Source organism: Pseudonaja textilis, chromosome 3 (genome assembly GCF_049901715.1).
Source record: "Pseudonaja textilis isolate UNSWEBS1 chromosome 3, rPseTex1.2, whole genome shotgun sequence".
Lineage (NCBI taxonomy): Eukaryota > Metazoa > Chordata > Lepidosauria > Squamata > Elapidae > Pseudonaja > Pseudonaja textilis.
Window position 1 is genome coordinate 52,274,680 of NC_141992.1, and position 26,476 is coordinate 52,301,155.

Below are 26,476 nucleotides of genomic sequence, written 5' to 3' on the forward strand. Positions count from 1 at the left end.
ATGTCGCCGCCGGCGGGGAGGGCTGCGCGTTCTCGTGCGGTGATGGCGGTGCGTGGACGCGCGGCGGTAGTAGCAGCAGTAGCAATGGCTGCTGTGGATCGGCGGCTGCCGAATCTCGATGACTTCGCCGGGCAGAGCTGGAGTGCTTGGGTGGAGAGAGTTGGGCCGCCTACTACCGAGACAGGTGAGCGCGCCTATCCCGCTAATTAACCTTTAGGCAGCGAGGAGCGGCGTAGGGGGGAAGCAGAGGGACACTTCTCAGTCGCCGTTTCTGCTTCTGCCGCCGCCGCCGCCGCCGCCGAGCTTCCTCCCTCCCTCCCTCTCTCTCTTCCTCCCTCCCTCCCTTCGCCCGCCCTAAACAAAGGAGCCGCCGGGTCCTAGCGCCGTGGAAGTTCTTGCTTGATAAATGCTTCTTTTTGCAAAACCAGGTTTCCCGAAATCTCCAGAATTCCTAGCATGGATCCCACTGTCGAGCCTGATGTAATTGGAGGATATGCTGTGATCATCTTGGGGCCGATCAGAATCTTTGTTCCCCGTAGTTTCCACACATACCACAGTGTTAGGTTAGGTGGCTCTGTCCTTTGCTTTGATCCCGCCTGACATGGGGCTACTGTAGTTAGTTATGCTCTATTCGCAGGATTCCCCCCGACTTTTGATCTTTACTGGTTTTTTGAGTCCCCAGTTATGTATGAAACTATGTAAATTCCCACTAGGATCTTTGAGCCCTGCTTTAATTTTTCCCGGTTCGTTTGAGAATTCTTTCTTCTTGATTCTTTTGCAACCACTTTTTCTACTTTCTCCAAAATAGCCTCCCATGCTCTGATATGCTCCTGTGGCGCTTACAAGCCACAAAATACCTTGCTGTTCTTGAATTCTCACTTGGGTCATTCTAGACTTGCTGTTTGCTGTTTCACGAAATGTTCAAATTTGCTCCTTAAATTCAGCCAGCTAATATTTTGCATTGATTTTATTCTTTAAATCCCCGTACGGCCGCTTCTCAACCAGTTCTTTTAAAGTGTTTTCGGAAATCTGTGTTGGCTTTACCTCCAGCAGTGCTGCTTCTCTGGATTTCCTCCTCTCCCAAGTTATTCCATTTTATTCAGATCTTTGCCTTGGCCACTGAAACTGTCCCCGCCCATCCATCTGTTTCGCATTCCTTGCACCTTCCTTCTATCTTCTACACTAGCAAGCTTCTTTTGCTCTGTTGACTTGGCCACTAAATTATCATCCACTACAATTTCCTTCCCTTTGCCTTTCCTCTCTCACCAACCAGATCCCTGACGTCCTGATTCAGTGTCTCTATGCTCCTCCTCCCTCATTCTGTTGTGTCCTTTGCTCTGCTCGCCCTCCCTTGTCAGAGGGGCAGGTTGAAAGTATATTAACATGGTGGGTGGGATGTCTTGGCCTCTGGTGATTTTTGTCCTTGGAATCATTTGGGAGCATTGCCTTGAGTCTCTTTGACTTTCTCAAGTGCAACCTGACAGCAGACTCCAGAAGGGGCGGTGAGAATCTTGTGGAGCTGTCCCTGGTGATGCTTTTTTACATTTGAGCCTTCTCCCTTCCCCCTCCATTATCTTGATAAGAATTAGTGCCCTCGTATAATTCCTGATCTACTTCCAGATCCAGCAGAGAGTTGGTATAATGGCTCCTATATTTTCAGGGATTTAGAAGCAAGTTATAAATTTCCCTTGCTCACAGCTATCCATCAAAGTGCTAATAGTTATTTAGCATCCATCTTTGGCCCCAATCCTATGATATTATTTATTTATATATATATATATATATATATATATATATATATATATATATATATATATACATATACATACATACATACATACATACATACATACATACATATATATATATAAAATTTTCTTCTGTTTTGATGCTGAAGCAATTGATGCATTTTAACAGGTACATCTTGTCTTGTGAATGCATCAGGTGGAGTAAAATCTATTAGATACAGAGTATTAGATCTTGGTTAAAATCAGGAGTCGGGTCTTAATGACCATCTCTGTGACACATTCACATTACTAATTTGAAGTCACACCTTTGATTTTGACCTGCGTTGCTGGACACCTGTGGGCATTTCATGAATGTCTCTATAAGTGCAAAGAAGTTCCCAGATGGAAAGTAGTAGAAGAAATATTAATTCTAAATTCGTTTATTTCATTTCTCATATACATGTGGAAATTGGATATGACACCACATTATTAGGTCAACTACATGCACAGTGGTGGAAGAAAAATGTTTCCACTCTAATAAAACCATAATATTCTGATTTACAACATGATACCACTGTAATTTAGCATCAGCAAAATTTTGATTCCATGAGCTAAAATCCAGCAGCATTTATTTACCTTGAAATTTGGGGATTCCATGTTGAAGCCCATCTTAAGACATCTATTTTTTGAAGCTAGGTTTGACTGCTAGGAGAATAACGCTCCTGATCCTAAAAAGTGCATAGATCAGATACACCTATTATTGTTTCATGTGATACAAGCATATCTCTTTCATAGTCATATTTATTTTATATAGGTGCTTGTTGAATACTGGTGGATGATGGCTATTTGAAAGCTAAATGAAAAAGAAAAGGATTTCCAAATGAAGTCTTACCACAGGAGTTGATCAAATCATGTTCTTATCCTATGACCACCTTGTTATAGTTTCAAAGCCTCCATGGATGGAGCTGTCACTGTCTTCCACACACCTCTTGATTTATACAGATTGGCAGAGCAATTCTGCTGAAACAGCAGGCAGTGAAGTCTGAGATTCAGCAAGTCCACTACTATAAGCTCGCAGAAGCTGAAGAACATCTGCTGTATTAGCAGAGGTGATTCTTAGGAACCCTTATTGTCTTGGCAACTTTAAGAACTGCTAAGATTATTGCTGTTGTTAAATTAACTCCTTCTCTTTGGTAAAGCTCAGGGTGACCTTGGGCAAACCAGCCTTACCTTTTGCATAGGGTTGTTAACGAAGGTTAAAAAAAAATAAGACAACCTTTGCACAGTCCTCTGCTCAAGCTCAATTGGAGGCAAGGTGGCATACAAATGTAATAATTTTCATCAAGAAATCAATTTCATGTACTTTTGAAGGGGAGAGGATTAATTAAAAAAAAATCTATTGAACCGCAAATGTAATAGAGGCATAGTGTTTATCTGCTTGCAGATAGATCTCTTCAGTACAATACTAGGACATAATGTAATGTAGCAGAGTGCTACATAGCAAGTTTGAGAAGGTGTGATGTGTAAATGAGATGGAAGTTCCTTTTGCTACTTATTTGTCTTGAAATATGTTGTAAGCCTATTCAACCTACCTGCATAACCATACATACTCTAGTAAGCTTTGCTATATAGTATGAACTAATTCTAATTGAGCATGCTCTGAGTTGAACTTTAAGGGGTAGAAAGTATCCATTTTAATGTGTCTGGATGCCATTTTCTTAGCATTGATAGATAATGTATCTTAAGTAGCTTTAATTTTGGCCTGATGGAAACAATTGTTTTTAAAATTTGTCTAGTGTCGGATCTGGAAGAAAACAGTAGGAATGGGAGAAAGAAGATTGATGCAATGACCCTCATTAAAGAAGGTAAGAAGACATCAAACTCTCTGGTGAAACATGCATTTGTAGAAACCTTTGCTCTACAAAGGTCAAAATCAAATCTTCTGCATCTGTAAAAAGAAATGGATGAATATTGCTATAAGTATTGTATACTCCAGTGTCTGGAATGGTAATTACTGCATTTTCACACAGCAGGTGATCCTTAACTTAGCCTATACAGACGTCTCAATTCTTCAAAGAGAAGGCTGTGGTTTTGCTTGCCCATGGAGCAGTAACATGTCCATAACTTTGAGTGACAGCCACAATAGGGTTTGCTGCATTATGACAACCAACTCTAATTTCTCCATGACACAAGATTTGTGGGGAAGGGAAGAGTTGGAATGCATAGAATCAATCCTGGGCAAATGCTTTGACACATCATGGATGGCAGCAGTGGTAAAAGTGTCCTATTCCATGATTATATTCTTGTATTTCAGAGAGGGTTGATGTTTTGCCCATTTAAAAAATGATGGATTTTTCCTAATTATGGCATAACTTAGGATAAAAAGGAGGAATAATTCCTACAATTTATTAGGGAATCAATATACTGTAGTATTGAAGATACATCTTCCTTGATATCGGTTTGTAGATTTTTGTCTTGAATCTTCCCATCTTGCCTCTGCAGACCTTCCATTGACCAAACAGTTAATATGACCTTTCCAGAGATTTGAGATAACAGAAACTATTCAGTTTCTATGGCCAGGGTTTTTTTTTTTTTTTAAGTTTCAAAGTCTCTTTTGTGATAGTTTCCTCTCTATGATTTCTAATAAGATGAAGTTGCATGAGCCCCAAGCAAAAGCCACTGACTTCCCACCATTTTTGCCTAAAGATTATCTGTCCATAGTTTCCCTCATATTCATATTATATGATCTCGAGCATTTCTTAAAACGAAGTTAAATAGACTTTTATAGAGATTCCAGATGACTCATGCAAATGAGTCAAGGCTGCAGGGAGGGACCCAATATGTTCTCAGACTGTTCTTTTCTGACCTCAAATACTAATCATACCTTGTCCATCAATATTTTAACCAGAGCATTCCAAATAAATGCTATTAAATAAAAACTATGCTAGAACCCATGCTAGAATAGATAAAATCAAGTCCAACTCATTCAAGTCCAGTCTCTGTTAATATCAATAGTTAGAAAAAAAATATGCCCTGAGTCACCAACTGCCTGTACTCTGCCAAGGGATCAGACAGCTTCCTCTATTTTGTGTGTCTGTGTACACATGTGTTTCTAAAGAAGTCCTGTTCTTTATTAGAGTAGAGAAGGCTACAGATGCAGATTGAAGTCCTGCTAGGAAGTAAGAACATTGACATAAGCAATGACATCAGGAACTGAAATCATTTTTCCAGATCAGATTGTTCATACCCCAAACTCTTCCTGCAGCCCCTGCTGTTTCTCTAGCAGACCTTTGGAAATGTGAATTACACTGGACACCCAAGCCAGAATGTTCAGATGAAGCTCTGCTGTGCTTTTGTCTGACTTTTGCAATCACTTTGAACCAGCCAAGCCCTTGGATAGTCTGCAATTAGTTGGGCCTTGTCCCTCCCTCCCTCTTTGGCAGCTTTCCTCTCTTTCCTGCCCTGCTGCCCTAGGTCTTTTCACTGCTTTCTAGCCTGTCTGTGACTCTTTGTTTTCCATTTCTGCTACCCCAGCTGTGCTAGGAGGTGGGGCTGCTTGCTGCCAACGTTACAGAGCCTAGGACAGCATGTGAGAACCCCCTTTGCCGGATGATAGCCATTTGTTTTGTCACCTTTTTTGTTTTTGTTTTAACATGTGCAGCCACATTAGCAGGGAGAGGCAATCTCCAGACTAGCTCTGGAGGCCACCTCACTCAGTGGCAGTTTTCTAAATAGAATAGCCACTTGCAAAAATATCAACCGAATGACATACAAAATAATTGCATGCAGACTGGAATGCCTAGTTTAGTCCAGCATTAGACCTGTCTTTTTTCAACCCAATGCCCTCCACATACATTTGCTTTTAAGTCCCATTATCATTGGCTGGTATTATCAGGATATCATAAGAATTGTAGTCAAAACTGAGGGGTGATGAGTTAGGGAATATCACTTTAAGCTCCTGATTATGTAGCCCAGGGGTGTCAAACTCGCATGGTCACGACATCATCATGTGACGTATCTTGACTTTTTTACCCTTTGCTAAACTGGGTGTGGGCATGGCCAGTGCGTGACGCATCCAGCCTGCGGGCTGCAAGTTTGACAGCCCTGATGTAGCCTTTCCAGTAAGAACTAGGTGCTTCTTTTGCTAAATAACAGAGTATAGGCTTGCTATTCAGCTCTTCCAACTCCTGCTGTTGTGAGATGATTAGCCAGTTACAGTAAAGAGCATTTGGCTAGCTGGACCAATGGCCTGACTTGATATAAACAACCACTGATTGTAACTGAACAATGTACCTTGCAAGCACTGGCTGTTCCATCTTGCACTCATACAAAGAATCCAGGAAATGCTAGTAGTGTATGAAATAATTGTGACAAAAATACAACTTCTTCTCAGCTGTGTATCTCATTCTCTATTCTTTTAAGTCAAGAGAGAGAGAGAGAGAGAGAGAGAGAGAGAGAGAGAGAGAGAGAGAGAGATTCTGTGGTTTTCCAGGTGTTGCTGAATTGCCACTTCTTACAGCTTCCCCGGTGAACTCAGTGCTGTGGGGTGTTAATAGTTGTAGCTCAGCTGCACACAGAGAGTCCCAGGTTCTCCTGACTTAATCTGTGCTTTCAAGATAGGCTGGGCTTATCATTTTGCTCATAGGTTTGCTCAAGTGTTTCTCAGGCTGCAAAATTGACAGGGTGACATGAGTGTGCTTTTCCCTGAGTGTGCTCTCATCGCTTGCATCTCTTGTCCTTTCAGACATGTCTATCTTTGGTCATTGCCCGGCTCATGATGAGTTCTACCTGGTGGTGTGTAACCACTGTGGCCAAGTGGTCAAACCTCAAGCCTTTCAGAAGCACTGCGGTAAGCTAGGCAGCCAACATGCCAATCGAATGTTTATAGTCTCTCAGGAATTGCTTGGGAGTAGTGCTACCTGGGGGCTGAGGTGATGGTGGTGGTGCCAAAAAGGCCCTCTTTTTTTGTTCCCTTTCTACAAATTAGGGAAGCTCCTCTTCCCTAGGATTGCTTCTCAATGATCAAGGAGACTGCTGGTAAGGTAGTAGTCAAGAAACAAAGGACACGTTCTGATCATGATAGGGTCATTCCCAAGATGACATTTTGCTACTTACACCCCAAGATTGGGAGGCAGCTAGTAAATGGCCAAAGCTGCATGTCTGCATAACTTCTGCAATATATGTATGAGAGATATATGAATAATTATGTGCATCTAACAGAACCATCCTTTTAATGGCAGAAGACACTATTTGCTAGAATATTGCCTTGCTTGAGTTGTACATCTGGCTGACCCTTTTCTGTCCAATGCTTTGCAAGTGGCATTATATAGCTCTTCTCCTTCCCAGCTGGTATAGCTGCCTCCTACCAAATTCTAACTTTTAGAGATAAAATTATGTTTGGCCATTTTTTTTAGCTGTTTTTCCTTTTGTGATCTCAAAATTCAGCTAAGGAAATTAAATGTAAGAAATTGCATTTAGCAAACATCTGTTAATTATTTACCTTCATCTCAAATTTCTACCTTTATCCAGAGCTGGACTGTTGCCTGGAGGGAGATGAGAGGAAGTAGTTATTTCATGAGGATTATCAAAATCTCTTTGCTCACTACCAAAATCTGTTCTGAGTTGGAGCAAGCCAAGCGAAGGGTCTAAATTTGAAGCCATTTGGCAAGTTGTAATTTAGCCTGTTGGCAAATAAGAGGCAAATGGGTGAATGGAATGACAGAAGTATCCAGAATGTGAGCAGAAGTCACATGATGCAGAATCCTTGCTGAAGCAAGATAGGTTGGGTCTGCTCAGTGTTTCAGTGCACAACCACATACATCACTTCAAATTATATGATGGAAGAAAGATACCATTTTTATTTCTGTTATGTATTTATACCCTAGACCAGTGGTGGCTAACCTTTTTCAGCCCCCTGCCAATAATTGTGCATGTGCTCGCTTGCGCATGCCCAGAAGGCAATGTGTGCTGCCCCCCGCACACCTGCTCATGCATGCGCGACCCCCCTCATGCACAGCACATCCCTGCGCATGCGCACACATCTCCCACGCACCCCCCTCCACCCCCTGTGCATGCACACCAGATACCTGACAATCAGCTGTCGGGCGGCACATGCACAGTGGGGTTTTTCCGGGTGACCTCTCTTGTGCCGGGGGAAATGGCTCTGCATGCCACTTCCAGCACGCGTGGCGTAGGTTCACCAACATGCCCCTAGGCTTTATGAATTGTGCCTAGAGGGATAGAATAATCCTGTATATGTTGCTAGTGGCAGCCACACAAAGAAAACAGTATGATGTTTGGCTTCTGAGACCCATGGTTGTATCTTGGTGGTGGGCTATGTACAGTTACTGAGTACAGTTCCCTAACAAACAGGCAAGAGAGAGAATAACCTCTTTTCTGTGTCACAGCTCTGTCAAAACTATACGGGACAAATTTGAAAAGATGCACTTTGAGGGTTGCCAGCAAAAAGAGCCAACCTGGTACAGTGGTTAAAAGCACCAGACTAAAAACCGGGAGACCGTGAATTCTAGTCCTCCTGCCTTAGGATGAAGCTAGCTGGGTAACCTTGGGGTTATCATTGGAGAAAGAAGCAATGGTAACTCTCTTCTGGAAAAAAAAAATGCCAGGAAAACTGTGTGGATTTAAAAATGTAATAATCAGAAATCAAGATTAGAAGTGACTGGTAGTAGTAGCAAAGAGTTATGCTGAGGAAAAGGAAGAGACTTTAAATGTGATTTGGTAAACTGGAGAGCTGTACAAATGTGCTTCTGAATTTGGGGACTTAGTTCTAGATGCTGTCATGTACTTTAGTTCTAAGGTTCTGGGTGAAGGTTCAAATTTAATAACAACAGGTCTTTCCTCGGGCAGTATTGTATATACTTTTAAAATCAAGTTTGCAGGTGTGGTGGTGAGTAGATGAGATAAGGAAAGATCCAGAATTTTGCAGTGAAAACTATTGAATGATTTTTGACTGGAATGAAATACAAAATTGCATAAAACTCTCTGACTTAGTTGACCTGTTTGGATCCACGGATTTAGTTTAGACTGGGAGGTAAGTGATCAGGCTAAAGTACCTAGTATAATTTTTTTACGCTGTTTGCATTGTTTTTATTCCCAAGTAGCTTTAGGAGGAGAACAATATTTTTTTAATGGCTGATGAAAGAGATTGGGAATCATAACATATTTGTAGTAGAAGAACAGGGGCTAATTATGGAAAATATGCTTTTAAAAGGCCCTGGCTTACTGTTGTACCTATCCCACTACTTACCCAAGGCGGACCTGCAATTTGCAATCTGAATGCTACCTTGCAGGCTCCTTCACTGGTTAGCTAAGCTTTCTGGCTAACAGCATTGTTATTCCCACATAGAGAGACGCCATGGACCTCTCAGCAAACTCTGTGGTCGGGTGCAACCTTCATCCAATTTGCAGAAGTGCCATGCAGTCAATGGGCGACCCATTGTTGGTGGCAATCATGGATCCACCAAATCATGGAGGGAAAAATCCCAGAGCTTTTTTAATCAAACCCAGCATGTACCAGAGAAGACGGACAAGATGCCAAAGGACAACCTCTGGTAAGAGGGTCTAGGGTTCTTTGTGAGTGATAAATCCCACCATTCTCTCTGAGACAATCTCAGATCAGGCATACTTTGGAGAAAACAATCCTAGCTATGGGTTGGTTGGTTGGTTGAAGTGTGGTAAGAAAGAGAGAAACCATCTCCTTCAGGATAGTTATAAAAATTGAGCCCTACAGCTATAGAAAATGAATGAATGAACTTACAATATTTCCTGAGGTGACACAGGGAATCTGCAAGCACTTCTATGGTTCATGTATATTCTTGTTCTCTAAGGTTTATATTTCATGCAAACATAAGAGAAGATTTTTTTTTCTTTGAAGATTTCTGTTCTAGTGATTGTGAACTCTTGATGCTTAGAACACTGCTTTGAGTGTGAAACTCTTCTGAAGTGCTCAAAAAAACTTATTTTGCACTTGAAACAACTGTTTCACACCTGATTAGGATGTTCTGAGATTGAAATGATCAAATAAAAAGGTTTTGCACACTCTTAGTTTGATTCACATTTATGGTCCCATTTGCTACATTTAACTTTTTAACTTTCTTCTTTTATAGTGGATTGCAATTCCAGAAGCAATCGGAGCAATAAATAAACCCATATATTAATGATTCAAAAAAGGAATATTATGTATTCCCTTTGTGCCATTTTGATACTTCTGTGATTTCTTTCTATTAAGTAATTGATTTTATTTATTTAATTACAAATGCTAATGGAAATATAACATGAAAAAAGCTAGTATGCAGCAGTTAAAAATGTATGGTCAAAACAATAATCCGTTTTCTGCAGTATAGATGGAAGCTTGTTCATTTATTTAATGATTAAGGTTGAATTCCATTAGCCAGATAACAGTGTTTGGATTTTATTTTTTTTAAGTCCGGTGAGAAAATATGATTGCTCCTTTGGGTTAAGATAACCCCATTTTGGTTTCAGAGTGTATTTGCTGAAATGGAGCATATTTACTAACAGGTGAGCTGTGATAGCAAATGTTTATTTAGTGTATTTAAAACAGTGTATTTACTAAAAGATGAAGTATGACGGCAAATGTTCTAAAATTGTTTTCTTGGCTTGGTCTTTTGATGGCTGAGAGTAAATTAGAAGACTGTGTTGCTAGGTGCTGGGATTATGTGTGAAGTTATCAATGTTGGTACTCCCAACATTTACAGACTCTTGCTTTACCATCTGTGGAGGCCTATTTTCCTATCTTTATCTCTTCTACTTTCTCCTGCATGCCTTCTCATGCAGTGATTACATGCCTCTTTTTAAAATCCATAAATACAATGCTAATACATGAGGAAGGTTACTTGGTGAATGAAGCTGCTGCAAGAGTTTGCTGATATGGAACTCCAACCATCACGAGGGTCTTTTACAAGGCCTCCAGGTTACTTTCTTTGGGAATTTAGATGAAATATAATTCGGGAGATTGGATGTGACATCAACACCAAAACGTGTGCTCTTTTGTCCTCCAGCTTGTTTGTGCCTGTAGTGAACCTAGAGAAGATCTCCAGCTTTCCAAAGTCCGATGGAGATGGAATCAAGGCTCCCACTCTGCTTTCTGACACTGCCATTCCCAAACAGACTTCGGGTAACTCAAAAGAGGTTCTTGGCAAACCTTCCTTATTGGCGTCAACGAAAGAGCTGGCATCAGCCAAAGCTGGCAGCACCTCTGTAATAACGGTTGACACCTTGAACAGGAAACTGGAGAATGCTTCTAGTCTGAGTGAGAAAGAATCGGGTGTTGTAAAATCTCTGAAGAAAATATCTCGTGAGTCTTGCCTTTCTCATTGTGCAATCTTTTGGCTAGAGGCAATGTAATAAACAGTTAAACCTTCAGGAATGATGACATCATAGGGTCTTTTTAATGAGTGGTATTGTAAAAATGAAACTTGGTTTGGTAGCTGTATTTCCTAAGCAAAACATTTCCCATAAATCCATTCCTCATTTCATCTGTAAGGAAGAAGGGGTTGCTACCTAGGTCCTAGGGCGAAGTTGAAAGAGAGTTCTAGGGTTGCTTCCTTAGTAATCATGAAGGAAGAGAACCGGGCTTCTAAGATGCCAGCTTAGATGCCTCTTTCCATGTACATTTATCATCTTGCTCACTTCATCCTTTGTCAAAAGAAAAGGTGTGTGTCATAACCACTTTGGAATTTTTGCAAAACCAGTGTACCTACTGTGCAAAACCAGTTTGTCCAGTTTAATTCCATGAGGTTAAGCATTTGTCCCAAAGGTACCTGAGTGGATGGGAAGGGAGGGAAATCCTGCATGTATCATCTCATTTTTAAGCACTGGGATTACAGGATTACCTGGAGGATATGCAATCTAAGCTCCTTAGCAGCTAGAAGAAGTTCCCCAACTCCCAAAGGATCTCTCTTTTCAGTTAATGCCACATGATCACAATTCTGGGCCAAGACAAATAGGATGTCACCTCAATGTCTACCCCAAAGATATGATTCCATGTAGGCTGGTCCATAAAATTAAACTAAGATCAGCAAGTAAATAAATATACACATCCAAAATGAGACATGCCATTCATTTGCATAAAGAATTGTATTTGATGCAGCTCTGACAGCAAAAAGTGAATAATGGTGGTTGGTTTTTTTTAAAATACAGGCAGTCCTTGACTTACAACAGTTCATTTAGTTACAATTCACAATTACAGTGGCACTGAAAAAGTGACTGATGACTGCTTTTCACACTTACAACTATTGCAGCATCCCCATGTCACGTGATCACAATTCAGACCCTTGGCCACTGACTCACGTGCATGACGGTTGCGTGTTCCAGGGTCGTGGGATCAGCTTTTGCAACCTTTTGCCCCAAGCAAAGTCAATGGAGGAAGCCAAATTCACTTAAGAAGCCTGTTACTAACTTAAGAGCCGCAGGGATTCATTTAACAACTGTGGCAAAATGGGACAAAACTCAGTTAACACCTTTCTCACTAAGCAACAGACATGTTGGGCTCAATTGTGGTTGTAAGTTGAGGACTACCAGTAGTACGTTTTCAATAAGGGGGCTGCCTTAATAAATCAAACGGAATTGGGTCATTGGGACGGGGTGACATGTCATTGGACCTGCAGAAATGCGACTCTTTGGCATCTAATTCTGTATTTGTTACCCCAGGGAAAGAATGTGACTTAAACCGCCAGTGTGGTGTGGTGAATCCTGAAACCAAGAAAGTTTGCACTCGGTTACTGACCTGCAAGGTAAGACACTGTGCAGTGTAAGCCTGCTTTCTGCAGTGACTGGAGAGATGAGAAGTGCAGGGCAGTGAATTGCCTTTATGACTGCCACTCTCATGCTTATTGAAAGGTTAGGTTATTTCTTTTCTAGAGCCCGTCCTCCTTCGTTTTTAATGGCAGTCTGGCCTGGGGATCTTTAGCAAGTGGTCTTGTATCTCCATGCAAACAATTTCTTCGTTTGCACATTGAGATGTGTCTTTGTATAGGTGCTATTGTGTCTTCCTTGGGAAATCTCATTGGAGTGCCAGCAGGGGATGTTCATATGGGAAATTAAAAAAAAATATCAAAATGATGGTTTCAACCATGGGATCAAAGCCCTTCCACTCTGTATGTGCATGCAGTGTTGATGCAGACATGCTTTGACTGTGTGCAGTAGTTGTGGTATTCGGACTGCAATGACTGATTTAGAGAAAATATATGATAAAGTGAATCAGCTTGAATGAATGTGGATATTCGTTCAATATTTTTTGTGAAAATATGGAGTAGAAGATTGTTTATGATGGTGATAAGAAAGGTATATGATGGAAGCAAAACATGTGTCAAAATAAATATTATGCTCGGAGAACGATTCAACAATAACTGGAGGTAAGATAAGGATACAGGACTTCTCTGGGTTGCTTAATGCATTTAGGGATAAATTTATAAGGAATGCTTGCAATGACATTAGAGGAGTGTTAGTTTGGGCGCATGAATATACATGCGTTTTTGTATGCAGATGATGCTGTGTTAACTGAGAACAGAATAATTTGCAGTGAATGTTAGAGTGTATGATGCAGGGAGCAGTGTGAATGTGGCAATTATGTTTGACAAGGAAATGGAGTGAATGATTTTAAGGTATACATAAATGGGGGGGGAACTAGAGGAGGTAGATGGATTTGTGACCTTGGTAGGATGTTTATTAAAGATGGGGAAATGGATTGAGAAATTTTAAGATGTCTAAATAACGATAGAAATATGGTGGGTGCTGTGTATTCTGCGTGAGGAATGCATGCTTGTTGAAAGAAGTGAAGATGGCTGGGAATAAAAACATGCTTCTACTTGATCGGTTATATGAAAATGAGTGTTAGATATGTCAGGAGAAAGATATAAGAAAGGGTGTTTAAGAAGGGCATAGGATGAAACGAGAACACAACAGAGTTGAAAATGAATGCATGCTGAGTTTGAAATAAATATGAAAGTTAGTAACCAGTCCAAAACATAGGCACTGTGGTGGCTTGTTCACTTAGATAGAAGGAAGATTGAATTGCAAATAATACATGAAGGAAGAGCAAATAGATTCAGACAAAGGGGGAAAACTAAGAAAGTTCTGGCTGGAAAAGAGCCTCAAAAAAAAAATAGTGAGAATGTTAATAGATCAAAACTGTGTATAGATGGTATATGGATATGGCGGAAGGAAAGATGTTTGCAATGATAGAAAGACAGGGAGATGTGTTATTAGTATAAACTATATATGTGTATGAGGTGCTCTCTGGGTGCTCTCTGATCTTGCTTCTTTTCTTGCACATGTTTCATTACCCATACTAGGTAACGGCATCAGTTCTAGTAAGGAGTGCAGTTTGCTTCAGTTTATATTCCAGTGGCTTGTCCTGTCAGTGTTGGTGGAGGTGGTTTTAGAGCTTCTTTGGTTGATAACATGACCATCCTAGACCAAGCCAAGCCCAAAAATGCCAGGGAATTCCTGGCACTCTGACAAATCCTCCATCAATAGACATATAAACATTAACAACATCTATAGACTATGTCAGTGGTGGGATTCAATTTTTTTTACTACTGGTTCTGTGGATGTGGCTTGGTGGGCATGGCAGGGGAAGGTAACTGCAAAATCCCATTCCCTCCCCATCCCACTAACCTGCTTTCCAGCTCCATTCTCCTGTGCAGCGCAACAAAAGAAGACCCAGCCAATCAGCTGGGACTCAGGAGGCAGAGAATAGATTGGGGCAGGGCCAGTCAGAGGTATTTGCCAGTTCTCTGAACTACTCAAAATTTCTGCTACCGATTCTCCTCTGGACTGTGTAAAAGATTCTATCACCCAGTCCCAACACCAAAAGGAACAAAAAGACCGAAGCTCCTCTCCACCAGCATTGATTAACTCCAAGGTTAACATCAGACCAACAATCAATTAAACAATACCCCAAGCAAAATACTACCAAAGAATCTCTTAAGTTCACCCCCACTAACACTGACAGGACAAGCTACTAGAATATAAACTAACAGGAAACTGCACTCCTTATTAGCACTGATTAAGTTACCTAGTATGGGTAATGAAATGTCTGCAAGAAAACAAGCAAGCTCAGAGAGCACCAAGGATCCCTCATGTCAACCCCAAGCTACAAATGTTCTCCTTTTATCCGATTTTGTTATGTATATGTTTAGTTATATTTTTCTTAGTTCATAATTTCTTTGTCTTACTGTTGCTTATTCCTAACACAACACAACGTAACATAACATAGCAAAGAAAAGCAAAACACAACACAAAATAACATAACATAAAACAAACACGTAACAGGTACAATTAATATATCTCCTTAACATAACTTTGGTGAAGTCTCCTTGTGAATAATATTACAGTATATGCAACTGTGTGTTATCAATTTTTCTCTGCTTTGTAACAATAAACCAGAGGATTTTTTCCCCCAGCAAAACCTTTAACAAATCTTGTTTAATTTAGTATCTGTCAGAAGTCACATGCATTCCCAGCAAGTCTTGGATTCAGGTTAAGAACACTTCCTTTTTAATAAACTTTATTAGTTTTACTTTTTAAAAAATCAACGACAACACAGCTACAAAGTATATACAACAGAAAGACAAACAAGTCTTGGCATGGGCCAAGAGGGAAAGAGAGGAAAGCTTGAGAGAGGAAAGAGGGAAAGGGAAGGGAAGGGTGGGGGTGGGGGAAAGTGGGGATAACAGAAGTAGAGAAAACATTTATAATAAAACCATATTTTGTGACTGTCTGTAAGGTCTTTTCTTCTTCCAGACTATCATCGGCAGTGCTTTTCTTTATCTCTGCCTCGGAGGCCTCGGCCTTAATTTTCTTAGAGGTGATCTATCTTTGATTAAGCCAAATGTACAAAGGATTCCAATTGCTATAATAGGTTGAAGATTCTTTATTTTTTAATGCTTGTGTTAGTTTGTCCATTTCGGCGCATTGTAAGATTTTCTGAATAACCGTAAGATCAGTGGGGATAGAGGGTAGTTTCCAGCACTGGGCAAATGCCAGTCTGGCCGCGGTTAAGATGTGGATTGTAATATACTTTGACTTTTTGGATATTTGTTTATCAAAAATTCCTAGAAGGAAGGACTCTGGTTTGTACTCAATTTGTTCCATGGTTATTTCCTCTAGCCAGTGCCTAATTTTTTGCCAATACTTCTGGGTTTCCTTGCATGACCACCACATCCCAGATAGAAGGAGTGTACCGATCTTCGGTCAAGGGTATACGATAGCTGCGCTCCCCTGCTAGAACCTCCAAACAAGCTAAGAACACTTCCAAAATATGCTACTGAACTGTCACGTCTAATGTGACAGAATGGAAAATTATTAAACGTACGGGGCAGTTCATGTTTAAATTGAATCACATTAAATTTGGCTTCGGCTTGGTTTTGATTCCAGTTTCAACCAATCCCTGGAGTATGATCTGCTGGGAGCCAAGTAACAGATCAGATGTGGTCCTCACCCCAAGAAAAGACTGTCTACTCCCATATCAATAATGCTTTTCTAACCATAACTTCTGCTTCAGTGCCAGTCTCTCAGAGACTTGTTAAAATGTTCACTAGAAGCAGGGGTCTCCAACCTTGGCCACTTTAAGACTTGTGGACTTCAACTCCCAGAATTCCTCAGCCAGCTTTGCTGAAGTCCACAAGTCTTAAAGTGGCCAAGGTTGGAGACCCCTGCATTAGAGAAACGCCACACACTCTTTTCATAAGATTGTACCATTCATGGGGTTTTATGTGGGGTGTTCCTTATTTGACCATAGCCTGTCATCATGTCCTCTCTCTGAAGTTGCTTTTCTACCTGCCAGCTGATAAATCTAACTTATCTGATCTTGCCTGTGTTCCAGATCCATTCTGTACATCAGCGTCGAGAGGTGCAAGGCCGAACAAAGGACTTTGATGTGTTAGTGGCTGAACTGAAGGCCAGCACCAAGAAGGGCGAGTGTCCCAAAGATAAAAGTCCGGTGAGGAAAGACATAGCTACTGAACGGCTGTTGCAGGACTTCTCTTCCATGTCACAGACTTCTTTGGTTCTGACCAATGTTTCTACTTCTTCTTGTCACACGAAGCAACCATATTCCCACTGTGCACTTTCCAGGTAACACACAGTTGAGATGAGGGAGCAGATATGGTGGTATCCGCCATTCTTTCTGGAAATTCAGTTCTCAGGAAGCACAGCTCTTATCTTCTTTCTGCTGCTTTCAGGTCTGGGGTTTCCTCCGAGAGTGACCCTGATGACGTGCCTGTATCTTCTAGCGAAATTGACAACCGTCTCTACCGTTTCCCGGCATCGAAGAGCACGGGGCGGGTGACAAGCGAGGAGAGTGAGGAGGAGGCCGCAGATGATTCCCACAAGTTAGACTGCCGTTATGCAACACGACGACCCCATCCCCAGGCAGTAAGGGACCGAGCGAGACCCGTCCTGCTCTTTCCTTTGTTGCTGTGGGGCTTTGATGGGAAGTACTTGGCAGATGTTAAAAGTGGAGCCCTAGGAGAATGGAGTGCTTGTGAAGCTGTGGGATGGTCTTCCGATGCCTGGGTTCACATGTCACTCTTAAGTCATAATGTGATGTGTTTGTTTTTTGGCTTAAGGCAGTGGTGGCTAACCTTTTTGGGCTCCTGTGCCAAAAATTGCGCATGCACCAGTGCGCATGCACTTGTGTGCCAGCACCCAGAATGCAATGCGCGCCCCCTCCCCACGCCTCCTGCACATGCAAGCACAATTCACCACCACCACCCCCTTACCTGCACTGCGCCTCACAGCTGATTTTTTGGCTGGTTTGAGGCCTTTTTCGGCCTCCCAGAGGCTTGGAAAAAGCCTCTCCAAGGCTTTTCAGGCCAAATTCGGTATTACAGGAAGTGACAAAACGGGCCTATAATTCAGGCTGAGAAGCCTTGCAAAGGCTTTTTCCAAGCCTCTGGGAGGCCAAAAAAGGCCTCAAACCAATCCAAAATAATTTAGCTGTGAGGTGCGTGCATGCGCAGTGAGGTAAGTTTGCCTGTAGCTGGCATGCCACCACAAATGGCTCTGCGTGCCACTTGTGGAACATGTGCCATAGGTTCGCCATCATGGGCTTAAGGTGATCTCTAAATCCAGACATTATGCTTGTTCAATAATGCTTAGCATGATGTGTAAATTAAATCAATATGTCAAGCCCTTAGTCTACCTAGGCTAGTGTTTTGAAGGGCAAGAAGTAACTCTTCAAAGAAAAGGAAGTCCTCTTGGCTTTGAGATTAACAGTTCCTTTAATTCAGTCAGCCAGATCTTGAATATTGGGGTTAACAAATGCAAAGCTTCTCTGCTCTACAGATAGTCCTCAACTAGTCCTCAACTTACAACAGTTGGTTTAGTGACTGTTCAAACATACAACGGCACTGAAAAAAGTGACTTTTGGCCGTTTTTCAGAGTTACGACCTTTCCAGCATCCCCATGATCATGTGATCAAAGTTCAAATGCTTGACAACTGGTTCATACTTATGACCATGGCTGTGTCCCAAGGTCGTGTGATCCCCTTTTGCGACATTCTGACGAGCAAAGTCAATGGGGAAGCCAGATTCACTTAACAACCGGGTGACTAATTTATCAATTGCAGAAATTCATTTAACAACAGAGGCAAGAAAGAGTTGTAAAATGGGGTAAAATTCACACAACACATGTCTCACTTAGCAACAGAAATTTTGAGCTCAGTTGTGGTCGTAAGTCTACCTGTACTAATGAAATGTGGGTTGAATCCACACAAAATTAATTGTTCATAGGAATTAAGACAATAGAGGTGACTTAGTCTCCCTTTCTCATTAGCTGAAGAAATAGAGGATAGAATGAATAACTTTCTTGATATAAAGTGAGTCTACTATTTGTCACTGTAGAATTTGAGAGGGTGTTCTTTGCACGATTGTGAGTTTCTAACACTTCGATCCTTCCGTTAATCCTCCCCCACCACAACAGTTCTGCACTTTTGGAAGCAGATTGATGAGCCCAGGTTGTTATGTGTTCAGTCGACGGTTGGATCGGTTCTGCTCTGCACTCAGTTCCATGCTGGAGAGACATCTTAGCTCGCACATGTGGAAGTAAGTTACCTTAGGACAATGCCAAACAAATTGGAGAAATAATTGGAATGTGCTTCTGCCTTTGCACAGTCATATACATGAATTTGGGCATGGCATGCAGTGGAAGAGAATTACGATGCCTTTCATATATAAGAAGTCAGTCTTAAGTCATGATATCATCTTGCATATTTCTTAAAATAAATCCCGATTTATTTATTTATTTACATAGTTTGTATCTCACCTAACAGACTCTGAGGACTGACATAAAATTGAATTAATAAATTTGGATTCTTAAACAAGATTTAGCAGCATCTATCAAACACTAGAAATATTTAGAGACTGTAATGCCCAAGAAGAAGAAGAAAAAATGGGGAAAATGTAAAAACAGCACAGACCCTCCTTATTCCTGAAATTTTCTTTTTAAAATTACTATTTTTTCTACCTAGTTATGGCTTAAAGACATATAACAGTTACAATGAAACAGGCTGGTTAAAAAAAACCCAGAACAAAACCACTTAACAATCTGTAACAAAGAAAAAATAGCAATGGTAAAATGCTGCAAAGATTAAAAGGCAGCCAAAACAATTGTTCAAAAGCTGAGAAATTATCTTTACCTAGTGCTATCAAAAAAAGCCCAAGCAACAACAGAAGCTTGGTGCATTTTCATATAGAATGTTGTTCCACAAGCCATTCATCATTCATGCAGAATGACAGTTTCACACTCTGTCAAATTTGTGAAAACTTGAGAGAGTTGTCATGTTTGAAGAGAGTTTTTCATATTCATCCCAAGCAAGATTGGAATTGTTGTATTGTACAGTTTTGTATCTCTTTGACAGAAATGGCATCTGAGAATATAAAAGGATATCTGGATCCTTGGAAACAAACAGGGATCAGTTCAATATTTCTTGTGTTCCAATAGGTAGGCTCACCTTTACACATCATACACATGTTTGATAGGAGGTGGTCACATGTTTTTTAGCTTTTTTCCCTCTGCTTCGTCATCAGTCCCTCTAAGTCAGTGCCTGTAGAAATATTTGTTAAGTTTCTGCTGGTTGGTTTTTTTTTTGCGGGGGGAATTCTCCAGTAGATGGCACTGGATTACCAAGTTTGATGGTATATCCTTCACAGGGAGAAAACTTATCTGAACAACGAGTAAGCCAAGCAGGGGAAGAGGTTGCAAGACGATGGAGAAGATACACATTTTTCCAGGCATCCTCCTTGTAAAGACCTTTGAATTTGACAGCAAATAGAGGCAAAAAGAAAGAAAGAGAAAGTTTTGAATCTGAAGGAGAACAGAGATCCTGTATAATTTGGAAATACTGTATGGGAAAAAACAAAGCATAATGAAAAAAAGAAAAAAAAATAGAAAGAAAAAGGCAACAAAGAAATAATAAAGATGTTTTGTTCGTTCAGGATAGAATAAAGACCCCTTCCCTAAGCGGGGGGATTGGCCTAGAAGACCACCAAGGTTCCAACCCTAAGATTCTATGATTCAGTATTAATAGCTAGGCAGAGTAATTGAAAGCTGGTCTGTGAAACAAGCTTTGTTTCTTAACTCTTGTTTTCTTGCTTTGACCCACCCAGAAGGATTCCTCCAGCTGCTGATCATCCAGTTTCTACATCGTCTCCAATGCTTTTGGGCTTCTCTACATCCAATACATCCCCAAATTACAATTCCTCCCTGGTTTGCAGCCTTCCCCACAGCACCCCAAGCAGGACCTCTGTATCCTGGGCAACTTCAGTGACCATGGCATCCAGGGACAGCCGTAACCACCATAGTGTGAACTATGCAGCTGGTTCACCCCATGCTGCAGCTGCCTGTAGCCAGTCAGACTGCATGGGTGGAAGCCAATCCATCACCTCTCCACTCCCAGCCAATACCCCATCACCATCATTCAGCAAGTTGCCTTCAAACAAGGCCAGCAAGTCCTCCAAAGCCAAGGAGATGGCTGGTAACGTGGAGCCAGAAGCCTTAGCTCGGAAGCGCAAACAATCTCCCAGTGTCTCTGCTAGCCCACCTTATAAACAAACTTGTTTCCTTGATCTGGGCAAGAACAAAGCAATTGGTTGCCAGGTGTCCCATCCATCTGCCAAGGCCAAGCCATCTGTGGTGGCTTCCTCTAACCTTTCCCTGAATGGGACAGTCTCTTCAGGGGCCAGGGTCAAGAGGGTCAACCATCTGGATTGCAGGGCACCTAGCCACATGCCTGTCAAAGCCTCATCACTGGAGAACCAAAGCTCCACATTGAATGGTCCAAAAACACTGCTGACCAATTGCATCTCAGATGAAGAAGCCAAGAGGCGCAAGAATTCAGCCACCTACTGTAGGCCAGTGAAGACTAAGCATTTGTCCTCATCCATGCCTTCTTGTTCCTCATCTGATTTGGGTGGCTCAATCAGAAGGAAGAAGCCAGTTGTCTCCTTTGAGGAAAAGCAGAACACAATGAAGGTAAGCTCCTGTCTTGGACATTGTAAGTGTACGGCTGAATTTTCTTCCACCTTGGAAGAGCTGTACTGGCGTTCTTTTGCCTTCATCAGATTTGTTTGCAAAGTCTGTATTCTGCTATTACAATGGCTGACTTCTTCATAAACAGGTTAACAGGTATAACACTCCAAAACAAATAAAATCAATATTGAAGTGGATAGCACCACATACCATTACATTTCTGCTGTAGTGCTATTTAAAGTATTAGAATATGGTATTTTCTTAGGTATGTTTATATATATTTATTTATTAAATTTATGAGCCGCCTATCTTCTTGGTAGAATGATTCCTTCGTTACATATTTGAAAAAATAATGCACCAAAACTGAACACCAATGAATGCTCACCATTTCAAGTCTGTATTTTTTATTAGTGTTGTACCTTTTATTTAGTAAATTAACCAGGTGAACCATGAAATGATCAATATTTTTGAAAAATAAGGACACGGGGCAGATAAGTGTGTATTTTTATTTTCTCGTGGTAAGAATAGGGTTTTTAAGCAATTTCATTTTTGTTATTGTTGAAGTATTTTTTAAATTTCTGTACCACTCAATAGCAAATATTTTGAATAGTGCTTTTTTAAAAATTTTAAAAAATTCAGCAACGTTGTTAGAATAAGTCAGTTTACAATTACTGAAAGGTCAAATGATAATGGAAACTAATTTGATTGCGGGTAAAATCTATTTCTTATCAAATTCTCAGGAGGGCTATTTATTTTAAATAGTAAATACAGAGGAAGGCTGCTGTGGCAAATACCTGGAATATTAGCTTTCAAGCCACATGAAACTGTGTTTTACTTCTGCACAAGTTTGAAGAACAGAACACAGAGATATAATGGCTGAAATCCCAAATCATACCAAGTTTTAGTGTGCTTTAGTTCTGGTTCATTCTTAGTTATTTATAAAACAGTTTATGGCTTGGCATTGTGTGTTCAATAACCATGGTTAAAATAAACCTGGGCTGTGATATGTGAAACAAGCACTCCCACTTTTCTTATTCTGCTCTTCAGTTATATGCAGACTTCAACATGTGCTAAAGATCCAGTTCTGTTTCCTAACAGGATTGCTTGACCATAAAAGCTGCACAAGGAGCAATTCACAAGTAGAATATTCTTCTGTTTAGTTGCTGTCATCCTGAGGAATGGGTGCCAGCAAAATGCCAGCTAAGAGCTCTTGGAAGGGACATAAATATATTTAGTCAAATATATTGGAATAGTCAGGTTTTGTACAAGGATATCGAATTATACATTTTCCTGGAAACATAATTGAAGAAAAGAGACCACACAATATATTAGAAATGAACCTTTAATTTAAAGATTACATTTCTGACTCCAGTATAATTCATATCTCGTAACAACTTGTTGAAATCAAGCATCTGGACACACTGATAGATGTTAGTGCAATTTTGCAAATTGTTAAACTTATCTTAAAATGAGCTGAGTGGAATGGGGAATGAAACCCCAGCTAATGATCAGTAGCCCTTTTGTATGTTTCTGTTTGTGCCAGGCACACCTCTGTTTTCTGCAACTCAAAGAGCTGTAAGTTTTCTTTTGGGAGAAAGACAGCTGAGCATTCAAGATATCTGAGTTCAGCTAATATTGGTGGTTTAATGGCAAAGTGTGAGCAAAATTATGCTTGGTTCTCCCACTAAGAACGAAAAATCTGCTTCTAAAACTTTTTATGAAAGGCTAAACAGATATAGGAATTTTGAAATGGTACTTAGATTAAGCTTACCTTCAGATAACTGATTTGAGGAAATGCTGGTTTTCAGTTTAAAATAAGAATGATCTGCATATTCCTTATTGCCGATTTGAGGATCATATAATCTGGTACCGCCAGCCAAAGTTCCCAAATGCTGAATTATATATTTACTAAATATATTGTGCCACCAACTGTAGTTATAGTGTGTTGTGCTAAAACAGTTCCCCGTTGCCAACTCAGGAAGTTTCTTTCTGCTTTGAGTTAGTTTATTTCATTTGCCATGGAAATATAAACTAAATCCAGTAGAGATTTCATTTTAAAATTTTGTTCCTGAAAAATTAAGCTGCCGTTGCTGTGATAGCTCCTGATGTTCTCTGAGTGGGATTCCAGCCACTAGTGACTTGGAGGTTCAGTGTATATAAATCAGAAGAACATCTGCCCATCTCTGCAGGCTCACTCCTTACTATATTTCAGTTGACCACATCTCTCTACTCTCAGAATTTCTTATATGTTCAACATGTTCCTCCCATTCAGTTTAAGTCCCCTTGTTTAAGCAAAGTGGACTGGAAAAATCTTTCAAATGTTTTTGCAGTCACATGGAGGAACTATGTGGAAATAACTGACTGCTTGCTGGAGTACAATGTGAGGTTTTTGTGTCACTCTGAATTACTATGAACCTATAATTATGGACCGCAAGGGAGCAATTCCTTACTATACTATAGTCCAATTTATGCACTTGCTGCGGAGAGTAGAATGGGGACCGTGTTTATTTGAAACCTGATCAAACTTTTTTCAGCTAAATATCCTTGTCTACATGGTGCTATGATAACATATACCAAATCCATTTAAGCTTTATGAAAGGTTATTAATAAGTATAGCTGCATGTCCTTTAGTCATTTCAAAGCAGCGCTGGCTACACACTAGCCACAACAGATACATTTTCTGTGGTTGGGATGAGATGAACTGCCATATTTTGCATTGACGCTCTCTTCTTTCTTCTCTTGACAGTCAAAAGCACATTAACAGCAAGTGCCTGTGTTCTGCAGAAGCCAGCAGTCTGAGAACTCTGTCCATGGATCCAATCCGAAGTCTCTTTGCTTTTTATAACTTTATAGTATTTTTTTAAAGAAAAAAATGTTCTAAAATACCTGAAGACTGTGATTGTTCTTTTTTGGTGTTGTGGTGGTTTTGCCTAGATAGATAAATAAATAAATAAATAACTGAAAGGAGAAGGGAAAGAAAGACAAAAACTGAATCAAAGGACACTGACCAAAATGCAGAATCCCCTTCCCAACTATATAATGACCGGAGCGGTACAGAAGCAGGGATATCATACAATAATTAGGATTACAGGAGATATTAATATTTGGCCATCTTCCTGCGTATGTCAAGTACAACTTAATACAACTTGGCAAATAATAATTGCATTGGCAAATGCCCATTTTCTTGCTGTACTTTGATCATCCTTTTCTGTCTCTGTTTCTAATTGTACCTTGACACAGCTTCCCTCTCTCTTTGCTTCTAAGTACTCTTTGCTTTTAAAGCAGAACAAAAACCATGTTTCTAGTATAGCATATACACCAGGGGTATCAAACTTGCAGCCTGTGGGCCGGATGCATCATGTGCTGGCCACCCCCACCCCCAGTTTAGCAAAAGGGGAAAAAGTTGTGATACTTCACGTGATGACAATGTGTCATCCCGAGTTTGACACCCCTGATATACATGACTGCTGTATCAGTGCAAGAAAAGAATAGATAGAATGACTGAAAGAACCATTTTCATCTCTGTTCTTGGTTTGGAAATTTTAGATGAGAAGAAGGCAGGTTTGCCTTTGCTCCTTCTCTAATGTTAAAAACGGTTATTGGACCAAATCTTGAAGATTAAAAACAAAAACCAGAGCTGGAGGACAGGGATGAGTATGCGCGTTTCAGGCAATAGCCATGGAAATTGTTTATTCTCCACCAAGTACATAAACACACAAGAATTGTTTTTGTGCAAATTAAAACCAAATGCTTGTTTTAGTGTTTTTCTATGGCAATTCTGCTATCAACTCACTTTGTACTCCAGGTTTCCCCAGCTAGGTCCCCTTATCGAACCTTAGCAATAAATTTAACCAGCACCATAGAAGTTGTGGTTCAGCACATCTGGAAGGAGGCTGGTTTGAAAAATATAGAGGATTCAGTGGCTCTGGATGTCTAGACTCTAAGGGTCTCCAACTCCCGTTCCACGGTATGACAGAAACCAGGCTGCACAAATAAGCAAAGACCCACCTGTGGGATGCAGGCAGCACATGCTCTCTCCGGTCCACAGAAAAATCTCTTTCCAACGGAACCTGTCCCTGATGCCCTAAAAGGTTGGGGGCCACTGCTCTAGAGTAATGTACATTATTTGCTAAAGGAAAACCAATACTTCTTTTTTATGCATACCTGTAGCTTAGCAACAAGAGAGCTGGATCAAAACATTACAGTGACAATGGCTTAACCCAGCAACAAGAGATTTTTCACTCTATGTCCAATTCTTGAGCTGCAGAAAACATGTTAAGAATTTGAGGAACGAATATCTTATCAAACTTTAATTAATTAATTGGGGTTTGCGCCTGAGAAGCCCAGGGTTAAAGGAGCACTTGTTTACTGCTTAAAGTTCTAGATACTGAAGACAGCTTAAATATCAGCAAAGATCTCTGATTAAGAGATGAGGCAACTGGCATTCGTAGAGAAAGATGGATGAATAGAGATGCTAAATTTCAGGAGCAAGAAATTACCTCAGTTTTCAGAAGTTGTGGAAGGTACCTGACAGTGTTAGCAGTGTGACTTGAAGGAATAGAACCCAGAAACGCTGAGTATACATAATTATTATGCAGTAGTATATACAAATGGCCATTTAACCAATAACGTGAGTTCTGTCTTGTTTCACTGAATTTCAGGGTAAAAAGTTAGATAAGCCTCACTTGGTCATTTGTAATGGCAGAACTGATCTTTTCAGTACACCCTGCTGCTTCACTGCTTCTCAGACACAGAGAAGTGACCCAGTGTTTTCAAAACAGCAGGAAGAATACAGATGGATGCTTTCCATGTACCTTTATCCATATCATGAAGTTGAGGGAAGAGAAGAAAATATATAGATATACATCTGGAGGTTGACCTCATACCCTGGAAAATTATGAAACTGACATTTAGAAGTATCATGTAAGAAACTCCAGAAAAATCCCAATTCTTGGAATCTGCAACATCTTCCTTAAAAGGTGAAGAGAGGAGATGTTAGAATGGATGATATTAAAGAGAGAATGATGCTCACCTTAACTCCAAGTCATGGTAGGCTGGATTCATGGAATGTTATTGCGCTATACAGGTGGTCCTTGACTTACAACTGCAATTGAAATGAAAATTTCGGTGGCTAAGTGAGACATTTATTAAGTGAGCAATGTCCCATTTTACAACCTTTCTTGCCACCGTTAAGTGAATCAATGCAGTTGTTAAATTAGCAAATTGGTTGTTAAGTA

At 40.5% G+C, this 26,476-nt stretch overlaps 1 protein-coding gene and 1 long non-coding RNA gene across 4 annotated transcripts in view; one reads left to right on the plus strand and one right to left on the minus strand.

Moving 5' to 3' along the window:
- On the plus strand, positions 1–24,122 carry ATXN7L2 (ataxin 7 like 2). 3 transcript variants are annotated; one of them, XM_026716942.2, is made up of 11 exons: positions 1–184; positions 3,524–3,592; positions 6,472–6,576; positions 9,094–9,298; positions 10,766–11,061; positions 12,417–12,499; positions 16,594–16,844; positions 16,952–17,144; positions 18,693–18,814; positions 20,378–21,242; positions 23,986–24,122. In XM_026716942.2, exons 1-11 carry the CDS (start codon positions 1–3, stop codon positions 23,998–24,000), a joined length of 2,388 nt encoding a protein of 795 aa, XP_026572727.2. In that variant the 3' UTR covers positions 24,001–24,122. The 3 variants fall into 3 exon arrangements, with proteins under 3 accessions (XP_026572727.2, XP_087785848.1, XP_087785849.1); XM_087929722.1 differs by having other exon boundaries at positions 7–184; positions 20,381–21,242; XM_087929723.1 differs by lacking the exon at positions 6,472–6,576 and having other exon boundaries at positions 7–184.
- The window catches only part of LOC148126118 (uncharacterized), a 3,228-nt gene continuing 783 nt past the window's right edge, over positions 24,032–26,476 (minus strand). The window contains exons 2-3 of the long non-coding RNA XR_015742844.1: positions 26,272–26,343; positions 24,032–24,169 (exon numbers count right to left, since the gene is read on the minus strand). This is a non-coding gene — a long non-coding RNA (uncharacterized LOC148126118). The remainder of the gene's footprint in view (positions 24,170–26,271; positions 26,344–26,476) is intronic.

Coding starts and splice junctions, on each gene's coding strand:
- ATXN7L2 (XM_026716942.2), top strand. CDS start 1: ATGTCGCCGCCGGCGGGGAGGGCTGCGCGTTCTCGTGCGGTGATGGCG. Junction 12,500..16,593: donor CTCGGTTACTGACCTGCAAG/GTAAGACACTGT, acceptor CCTGTGTTCCAG/ATCCATTCTGTACATCAGCG. Junction 18,815..20,377: donor CTTAGCTCGCACATGTGGAA/GTAAGTTACCTT, acceptor TGACCCACCCAG/AAGGATTCCTCCAGCTGCTG.